The 10,806-nt window shown below is 39.7% G+C and overlaps 1 protein-coding gene across 1 annotated transcript in view; it reads right to left on the bottom strand.

Annotated features, from left to right (window-relative positions):
• Positions 1–1,311: 1,311 nt before the first annotated feature.
• scn12aa (sodium channel, voltage gated, type XII, alpha a) overlaps positions 1,312–10,806 on the bottom strand; it is a 30,164-nt gene continuing 20,669 nt past the window's right edge. The window contains 12 exon segments of the mRNA XM_027019691.2: positions 1,312–2,543; positions 2,918–3,188; positions 3,284–3,384; positions 3,485–3,626; positions 3,742–3,795; positions 4,312–4,584; positions 5,738–5,860; positions 8,639–8,730; positions 8,733–8,768; positions 8,771–8,810; positions 9,682–9,836; positions 10,168–10,282. Coding sequence (XP_026875492.2) covers positions 1,312–2,543; positions 2,918–3,188; positions 3,284–3,384; positions 3,485–3,626; positions 3,742–3,795; positions 4,312–4,584; positions 5,738–5,860; positions 8,639–8,730; positions 8,733–8,768; positions 8,771–8,810; positions 9,682–9,836; positions 10,168–10,282 — 2,634 coding nt within the window.

Raw genomic sequence — 10,806 nt, 5'->3', positions numbered from 1 at the left:
ATATCGCACATAGCCATGCAATCTCCAGAGACAAATATTGGTACTGGAATTGGTTGTATTTAAGAACTTCATGACTTACACAGGGTCAAAAGATGGCAGCTTTGCCACAAATCTGTTTGGGAAATTCCGTTCTGCCTTGTTAGGTTTGCCCCGGTCAACTGTAAGTGCTATTATTGAGAAATAACAAAGCAGCAAACCATGTAAACCCACAGAGCAAGGCTGCCGAGTGCTGAAGGGTGTTAAATCACTCACCGCAGAGTTCCACATTGCTTCTGGAAGCAACATCAGCACAAGAACTGTGTGTCAGGAGCTTTATGAAATGGGTTTCCATGAGTGAACAGTTGAGTCTAGGACAGTTGAGTTTTTCAAAGTTTGGTCTAGACTCCTTAGTTCCAATGATGAGAATTGCTAATGCTATGGCATATATATTTTACATAGTTACACACTTACAACATTGTGGCAACAGTTTGTGGAAGGCCCTTTCCTGTTCTAGCATGACCATGCCCCTGTGAATAAAGTGAGGTCCATAAATCATGGTGTGAGAAGTTTGGTGTGGAGGAACTCTAGTGGACTGCCAAGTCCTGACCTCAACCCCGCTGAACACCTCAGGGTTGAATTTGAACACAAGCCAGGCCTTCTCATCCAACATCGGTGACTGATCTTACAGATACTCTTTTGAGTGAATGGGCAAAAATTCCCACAGACACTCCAAAATCTTGTGGAAAGCCTTCCGAATGGAGTCTGTTATAACAATTAAAAAGTGAGGGGTAACTCCATATTAATGTCTGTAGTTTTGGAATGGGATGTTGAACAAGTTCTTACAGGTGTGACGGTCAAGTGTTCAAATACTTTTGACAATATACTGTATATAATTATCCTCTGAGGAAAAAGATATACTACAAATCCATCAATATTGTCATATAGTCAATATAGATGTAAATGCCATCTTGTGAGGTAAATACTAGTCAATTAATTTACAATTTGTATGGTCTTGCATGACCTTTAACCTCAACTGTCCACTTATGTTATTTTGACCATCCTACCACACTGTTACTCTGAAACTGCTGGTAGTTACAATAATACCTTATGGAATCTGCAAGGTAACATCATAGAAGTAAACTAATGTAAGAGTCCAGTAGTTACATCCTGTGCACCTTTGCATATCCCAATGTAGCAAATGGCATTGCTTCTTTCCTGTGTGCTTTGAACAGTAAAGGTGTTCCTATTGGAAAATGTCCTTCCTAACACTTCTAGACACAGTAAACAAAAAAAATTCAAATACACTTTTTCATATATATAAAAATGTTGTTCCTAAAGAAAGGTCTCCTCATAAGTGTCTACAGAGATGCAAGACTTGCAGGACGTATTGACAATGGGGGTAGGTGCCAGCATTTGGAACAGGTCGCTGGGAGCCATGATGAGGGTTTTGTAGGGGGGAGGAGATGATTTTAGAGGTTCCGCAACTGCCTCCTCTGACATGCCATGGTGCTCTTTAATCATACGTGCTATGAGCCCTTCTTTTGCTGGTGCATTTTCCATACCCCCAGCTGTATCCTGGCTTATTTCTCGGTAGAGGATGGAGGCCTGTTTCATTCGGCGCCTGACCAGGTACCTTCTGTATGCCCGCTGGATCACGATGGCTGACACCTCCTCTTGCTTGCGCCGCAATGTGGTGGTTATGGGCTCGTAAGAGATCTTAGAAGGGTTGGCCATCATGAACTTCTCCTCCATCTGCTGCTTGAGGGCATCCATCTCACCTGACTCACCCAAGACCCGTTTGGTGAAGGCAAACAGAATGTCCAGGCAGTGGATCTTGTCTCCACTCACCATCGGCAGATCCATGGAGATCAGTTTGATCATGTTGGGCTTAGCGATGCGCAAAGGCTCTGATAGCGAATCTGCGAAGCTGGACAGCTTGGAAAACTCAATAAAGTGTGTGGCCTCCACATCAAACTTCTCCCACACCTCATAAAACATCTCAAAGTCATCTTCACTGAGAGGTTCACTGCTCTCCTCTGTAGCCACACTGAAATTCTCCAGAATGATAGCGATGTACATGTTCACAACAATAAGGAATGAAATGATAATATAGCTAACAAAAAAGGTGATGCCTACTGAGGGGTTTCCACAATTGCCCTTTGTGTTGGTTCCTGTGTTGATTACATGTGGATTGCATTCCTCTGGTGAGTTGTTCAGGATAGGATCCAGCAGGTTGTCCCAGCCGGCAGAGGTGGTGATCTGGAACAGGCATATCATACTGTTCCCAAAAGTTTCAAAGTTGAACATGTCATCAATCCCACCCTGCTTTTTCACATAGGCGAAGTTAGCCATGCCAAAAATGGCATAAATAAACATGACAAGGAACAGCAGGAGACCAATATTGAACAGCGCTGGCAGTGACATCATTAAGGCAAAGAGTAACGTCCTTATCCCTTTGGCTGCACGTATGAGCCTGAGGACTCGTCCTATTCTGGCCAGTCGAATCACACGGAACAAAGTCGGGCTCACAAAATATTTCTCAATAATATCAGCCAGGACAATTCCTGTGAGGAGACATGAGAATCACATTTAAAATATATAAAGTTTTAAATAATATCAACATTGACCTCATGATACTAAAGTTCAGCAATTGTTTAAAAAGTAGGGATTATATTTATTTTTTTAAGTTTTGTACCTGTTTTTGAATACACATGAAGGAGACAGACAAAAAGCTTGAACTGTACCATTAGTGCAAAACTCTATATCTAGAAGCATGCAGCATTAAACAGCTTAGTGTTTTATTAATCAAACCAATCTGAATCAAAGACTCCAACTTGAGGAAAACATTAAACTGTGTTGGTCTATCTAGTAAACCCTAGTCTGGAAAACCCACAGTAATAACAGAGTTATAGCTTATTCAAACGGTGCCTGTACCAACCACCAATGGAAAGGATGACCACCACAAAGTCAAAGATGTTCCAACTGATGGTGAAGAAGTGGTATCGGAGAGCAAAGATCTTGATGAGACATTCGGTGGTGAAGATGACGATAAAGGCCAGGTTTATGTTGTTGAGGATGCGCTCCATTTGAGTGGACTGCTCATCTGTCTCCAACATCATGGTGACCATGTTCAAGATGATCATCATCATGATCGAGATGTCAAAGACTTGTTTGGACACCAAGTCGAAAAAAAAACCTTGTAGAGTGTTCTGGATACACGAAAGGAGTGTGTTAGCTGCTAAAGGTTAATAAGCTAAGATAATAATTAGTCAATGATGTATGCCATTGGGAACAGTTTTGTTACCTTTGGCCTTGGTATGGGTTTTTGAGGCTTCTTCGACCCCAGTTTTTTCATTGCATTATAATACTTTTTCTGCTCCTCGGTCATAAAAATGTCCTGTCCACCTTGCAATTGCAAAAAGACATCAGCATTATTTTTTAACTAAAAATCATTAATTTACATAATAGCTGAACTATTTTTGCCAAAACAGTTAAACACCAGCACCTATCTTTCTCTTCTGCTGATTGAAGTTGTCGATTATGACGCCGATAAATAGATTGAGGGTGAAGAATGATCCAAAGATGATGAAGATAACAAAGTACAAATACATGTAGAGGTTGATCTCCCTGGTGGGCTGCTCTTCTACCTGTAATACAGAGAGCAACACATGACTCAGAAGGGTGGATTTTGATTTTCTCTTGAAAACACAGATTTTTTCACCTATGGTGTATGTGATTTTTCCTGGAATTAATAATGCTCACCCCACGGGAATCCACAGCTGCGTACATGATTTCCATCCAGCCTTTGAAAGTTGCCTTTGCAGCAAAGCCACATGGTTATTTTAAACAAGTCTAATTTCAGAGCATGGCAGTAGTCATGCATTTCAGTCTGAGAGTACAATGTCTCTAAAGGAATATATTTCTGAGAAATCACGATGGTATAAAATGTATTTGTCATATCAGGAGCTGAAGTAGATATAGCGTGCCTACATTTATCCTTTCTAAAGACAAAGACTCAGCCAAGAGTTTGTACAATACCATTAGGATGCGGTCGCCATGGAAAGGCATTGCCTTGGTAACAGGCAATTACATGCTTTTGTGAATGACTGAGAGCAGACTATTTCCAGAGGTAAATGATAGGTTTCGGCCCAGGGAGGAGGTGAGGTGACTCAGCAGAGCTAGGAGCATGGTTGCTTGTCTACCTCACCAAATAACCTCCAATTGAATGAGAGGATTTCATGTAAAACAAATACATTGTAAGTTTCTAATTTTATAATGGTGAAGACTAAATGAAACTGAATGTGGATATGGAGAAAAAAATCAGGAACTTACGACTTGCAAAAGCGATAGGTAGCCTAAGCCCACGTTGTCAAAGTTGACCTTCACCTTGGTCCAGTAGAACTGGGTGTCATTCATGGCCTGGCAGTCAGACTTGTTGTTCACGATGGAGGCATTATGGATGTATCCCATCCTGTTCACACACTTCCCAAACTTGCCGGCAAAAAGGTTGACACCCATGATACTGAAGATGAGCCAGAAGATCAGGCACACCAGTAGGACGTTCATGATGGAGGGGATGGCTCCGATCAGTGCGTTCACCACCACCTCACCAATAGCATACAACCAAGTTAGACCCCACTGTGCCACAACCAACTATACTCTTCCAAAATGCATTCCGACAATATGATAATACAACCATGTTAGACCTTATAGTGTAACACCCAGTCATATTCCATATTACAACACAATCACATTACAATGCAACAATATAAAACATAACAACCATGTTAGACCCCACAGTGCAACAACAAGATATACTGTTTTGTGCTACAAACCAGCAATATTAGACAATACAAACATGTTAGACCTTAGGGTGCCACACCCAGCTATACTATCCTATACTACCAACCAACAATATTGGAACATACAGAAAGTTGTGTACTTCATGCCAAACAGAAGATACAAATGATGATAACCATGTTAGAATTTAATGTAGTGCTGGAACAAATTTGGTATGCATATAAAATTAACTCAACCTTTCTCAGGGTGTACCAAAGTTGTTGTGCACAGTGAGCTGTTGGATGTCATAAAAAAGGGAAACTGTACAATTGAAATGACTGGGGATTAAGACACTCATTAATGCTGAGTCTCCTTCTATCAGACACAAGGGGGATAGATTATTTTGTTACAATAAAATAATTCACTAAAACTGTATTTTTCCCCTTCTTGTGGTGATATTCTCTCACCATAAATAAGTTTATAATTAATATCATCATTTCATGATAAACATTTTATACATATTGTCACAGTACGGCCCCTCCCCCCTCAAATCTGTGTGCATGTTTGTGTGTGTTCGTATTGCCACGCCCTCTTGTGTTGTGCACCTGATCCTTGTTGTGTGTAATCGTCATGAGTGTATATAAGTCTCGTGTCGTATCGTCAAGGTTGTCAGTGTTTGATCTAAGTAGTCTGTGTTAAACCATGTATGTTTCATGTGTGAATAAAACTTATGTTTCTGTTCGACGTGCCTCGTCCCCGCATCCTGCTTAACCCTCGTCTGTCACACATATTATGCCCCCTTTCTGTATTATTGTTCTATATTGGTTCTAATGTAAGATAACTATGAGAAACACATGGAATGTTAGTCACAATAATCAAGCAATTCAATGGATACCAAAGCTGCTTTCTTGGTGGCATATGCAGACTGTTCAGTTTTTCTGTCAAGTGAATCACAGCAAGGATAGAGCAGCATTCTTACCCGCATTCCTTCAAATCTGGACAAGGCTCTCAGGGGTCTGAGGGCCCTCAGAGTTCTCAGAGATTTAATAGCACCAAAGTCTGAGTAGCCCAGAGAGTTAGCAATCAAGCTAATCAGTGATACCTGCAAAATAAAGACAGAGAAGGAAGCATCTCTGTTTAAGGTAAGTTGTTTAAGATTTGACATTATGGTTAATAATCCATATATTCACTGGTCCTTATCTTAAAGAACATGTCATTAAGCATTTGTTTGGTATTGCTTTTGGAAGAAGTTTAATTTTCATGCTAATCTGAGACTGGTTCTGTGGTAGTCCCTGGAATGTTCTCAGGGCATTAAAGCAGTGCTAAAATTTACAAAGACCTTCAACTAATGCCAAAAGTGAGTTAATAGGTGTTGGTGTAGTTATTGCTGTAATTACGTTTATCCAATATTTACTTATGCTGAGAACCATTTCTGAACTTATGCTACATCATTAGTTCATTGACTATTATTTTTAATATGTTTGAGTAAAATAATATTACTTCACCTGAGCTCTGTTTCCTTCATAATAAATGTACTAGTTTGTCCCTTCTTTTATTAGCAATGATTTCTTTTTATACTTTTAATTTCATATCTTGAGACTGGGAAACTGCTTGTAGCCTACCTAGCCATGGTAGCTCAGTGGTTAAAGTACTTCACTAGTAATCAGAAGGTTGCCAATTCAAGCCCCAACTTGCCACTGTTGGGCCCCTGAACAAGGCCCTTAACGCTCAAGTTGTATTCAGTCTTATTTGTAAGTGCTTTGGATTAAAAAAAAAAAACACTAGCTAAATGTAGAAAATCAAATCAACCCCAAATAAAAATTTGATTCAGGCCATGATATAATTTCAATTAAGTCAGGCTCAATAGTACAAATTTTACAGATGCCAAGTCCAACTAACTTCAATGGTAAATAGAATATCATAAATACAATGAATCATAAATGAAAAACAATGTATAAATGAGTACTTCCAATGAGCAGTTTTAAATGGATTACTTTTTACTCATAGGTTTCATGAGTTACTTCTAATTTTCACTGTACATTTTTTGGAAGTCACAGTACTTTGTCTTGAGAGAGTTTGCGTGCTCTTTTGAGCCCTGGTACCCCTGAGGACTGAATTCCCTGGATATTTTTTCATGTTCTAGCACACAAATTTTAGCCAACAATTAATCTATTAGAGTAGGAAAAAATATTTTAAAAATCATAGCCAGAGAATCACCTTTGCTATGTGGAACATAGCATTTCACTGCGAGTTATACTGTGTATGACTATGTATGTGACAAATAAACCAAACTTGAACACTTTCATTCATTTTTTTATATATCTTAATAAGAAAAATATAATGTGTCACTATGTGTGGCTCTAAAATATAAGAACAAATTAAACAAAGAAACTATAATACTGTAATATAAAGCACACATCTAAAGAAGCTAATGATTACTCTTTATTCTCTGTGAAACTAAATTGCCCATTTACTCTATGCATTTGATAGCATTTTGCTTTTTTATGAGCATGCTAAGCTAAGATCAACTTCATGAGACCATCCATAGACTAGCAACCCAAACATCACATGCTGAAATGTAGTATTTAAATTGATTTAATTTAAAGACTGAAGTGTTGCAAGTAATAGTAAAATAAAAAACTTGCTAGTAAAGAAACAAATCTAAATCTAGTGGCGATTAACCTTGGCATTGATAGGGGCATTTTCATTTTATATAAAATTTATATCTCAAAGTGGAATGAGTGCAGCAGAAAAGCTGCCATGATGCAAATGTCGCAGCTCATTTTAAGGGTTTGCTCACCTCTAACCTTTGACCTTTGAACTTACTCTATGGTTAAAGGTATATGTAGAGATCTATGGGGATCTATATATGCTATTATATGGGGAAGATGAGACCAAGAGAGACACAGTGAGGGTTTATGTACGTAAAAAGAGGTTCTGATAGTTTTCACTTGCCACAAAGTCAGTGCAAATTACTTCATATGCTTGTGTTTGTGTGTGTGTGTGTGTGTGTGTGTGTGTCTGTGTGTGAAAAAGAGAATTTAAACCCAACCCCACTTCAAATCTGCAGCAATTACCCTCACAATATTGTTTATGGTCTGTAAAAATTATGGGTGTGGAAACGCTACACTTAATTGAATATTAACCACATTATCCATTGTATCCAGTTCTGTCACTAGCATTGCTACACTAGAACTGAACCACTTAACACTTACCCAGCATCCACCAAATGTCTCCAGTGTTAAATTAATTTCATAGAATAAACTCACTGAACCTGATCAAATATTGTAGTTTTTATATTGCAGATCAAAATAAATTATTGGGAAGAGTACATCCTTAATGCAGAACTGATTCCCACAGTGAAGTTACCTTGGGAGAACTTTAGTGACAAGACTTTCTCCAATTACAAATCTCACCGTGCTATCTTCACTAACACCTAATTAATCACATTATGACAAGCAACCTAATACAAAGGCTTTTTGTTCCAATGTAAAATAAAGTATTGTTACCAACTGATCTCAAAACATGATATTTAGATTTACATTTATATTTATGCCATTTAGCAGATGCTCTTATCCAGAGCGACTTACAAAATTGCTTTGTCATTTCCTCATAGAATACACCCTAGTCAATACAGTACGTTAGAGTCAATGAACTAGAATATTGTTGATCAATTCTGATACCTAGAAGTGCAAAATGCATAAGCTCTATCTCAGACAAAAATTTGTGCAATAAACAATAAGTTCTAGAGTTAGTCATCATAGGAGAAGTCAGTATCAGTGCCATAAACAGAGATTATGTATCACTGATTTATAGCCTACTGATTTCAACAGTGTGATACTAAGGACTGATTCAAAGTGGCAGAGAACATTGTACTCACATCCACAATCAGGAAATCCAGCCAGCACCAGTAGTTTGTGAAGTACCTCTTAAAGCCATATGCAATCCACTTCAAAAACATCTCCAGCACAATATGTAGCTGAACACTTTGTCAGCATATTCTAGAACGCTTTCAAGACTTTCCGCTGTTCAATATAAATGTCCTCAAATGCCTGACGAAAAAAGGGACAAATAAAGAAACATATATTAAATCAGAAAACACAACAGGCATATTCCGTCCAATCTCAAAAATGACATGAAAGCGCATTAAAATCTGAGCTGTAAGGCTGCAATATTTTATTTACTCAAAGAACTTTTGGCAGATGTCATTGATTTATGCATGCTGTAAATATTAGCATACATCCCACATGACCAGGGGAAATGATATAACTAGTGCGGTGAGGGTTAAACTGCCTGTAGCTAGAGTAATATAAAGCTAGACATAAACATGTAGCATAAATCTACCTTCCACTCTTCTCATGGCTGGGAACAAAAATGCAATATTTAAAGGCAGAAACTTTTGACCAGAGCAAAAAAATAAATTCTGCTGTTATTTTCACACAAGTCTCTGTTATTGTCAGTGCTTGGAATGTTATTTAAGCATATGTTGAGACTGTGTATGTGGCATCCCACCCATTTACATTTATCTGACACTTTTATTTAAAGTGACTTACAATTATGACTGAGTAGAACTTGTGCAATTGAGCGTTAAGGGCCTTGCTCAGGGGCCCAACAGTGGCAACTTGGCACCACTGAGCTACCACTGCCACCAATGCCATTTAACCATGTGTCAAGACTGTGTGTGTTGCTCCCACCAATGCCATTTAACCATGCGTTGAGACTGTGTGTGGGGGGTCCCGGGAATGCCATTTAACCATGTGTCGAGACTGTGTGTGGGGGGTCCCACCAATGCCATTTAACCATGCGTTGAGACTGTGTGTGTTGCTCCCACCAATGTCATTTAACCATGTGTTGAGACTGTGTGTGTGGCGTTCCACCAATGCCATTTAACCATGCATTGAGACTGTGTGTGTGGGGTCCCACCAGGGCTCCACTGCTGAGGAGGATCATGAAGATGATGAAGGTCTCGAACCAGCTGTGCTCTACAATCTGGTAGCAGGTCTTCCTCAGTGTCCACCCAGCCAGACCCAGGCCCCGTGTGGTGTAGACTTCACAGTACTCACAGTGACTCACACAGACTGTGCAAAACCCAATATTACTAGAGTCAGTGGCTGAAAATGAGGGGTAAGACAACAAACACCACCAGCTCAGGAAGATCCGGCCTGGGTGCCCACATAATTACATGTTATCTAATGCCATAATAACTAAGACAATTTTGCCAAACATGGTTTAAATCAGTGGCTACCAATCCCCTACCTTCAGCTGTTTTAAAAAGTCCATGTCTGCAAGAGACATTGATGGATCAAGTGACCTGAGGTGGACCTGAACGCTACAACATGGAGGACAGTTCACCTGGGTGGCTGATCTACAAGAACCTCAGTGTTAATTTGAACGCCATCGTTTTCTCACGCTCAGGAAGGCACTCCTCTGGCTCCACTGCATCCTCGTCCAGGATGGACTGCTTGTCTACCTCCCATGACTTCCTAAGGTCCATGGTACTTCCTTCTGATAGGCTGACCACTTCCTGAAGGACGCAAGAGAAAAGGCTGGAGTTCAGCCATTCATCCACTTCAGCCATTCCCGCTATCCACACCAGCTGAGCCCAACACTGGACAAGCATCTTAAATAAACCTGTAAACTTCAACCCAGAAAACTACAAATACTTCTGTATGAACTCAAGGTGGCAGTGTCATATGTGTACACACCATTTAGCTCGATACTGCAATTTCATTTCTGTAGTGTGGAACATGGGGTTGCCATAAAGGTTATTGACCAGAGGCATTATCTGAGATCAGCAGTTCAGTGCAAGCCAAAGTCTGTGTATGAACTGTGACTGTCTCTGACAGAGCTCAGAATGGTGGGGCCACATCTCTGTCTTCTTAATGCAATTTTAAAGAGATCTTCAGCGAGCAGTAATGGCCAGATATTTCAGATGATTTAGTGGGATTTACTGGCTTGAATGTGCCAGCACAATCCAATAATGACGGCTCTGTAATGCCAGTGTATGGATGCAGCTGTGGTGTGTGTGTGTGTGTGACAGAGAGAGGA

This window comes from Electrophorus electricus, chromosome 7 (assembly GCF_013358815.1).
Source record: "Electrophorus electricus isolate fEleEle1 chromosome 7, fEleEle1.pri, whole genome shotgun sequence".
Taxonomy (NCBI): domain Eukaryota; kingdom Metazoa; phylum Chordata; class Actinopteri; order Gymnotiformes; family Gymnotidae; genus Electrophorus; species Electrophorus electricus.
The sequence above is the reverse complement of the archived record's forward strand: the minus strand, read 5'-3'. Positions and strand labels throughout refer to the sequence as shown.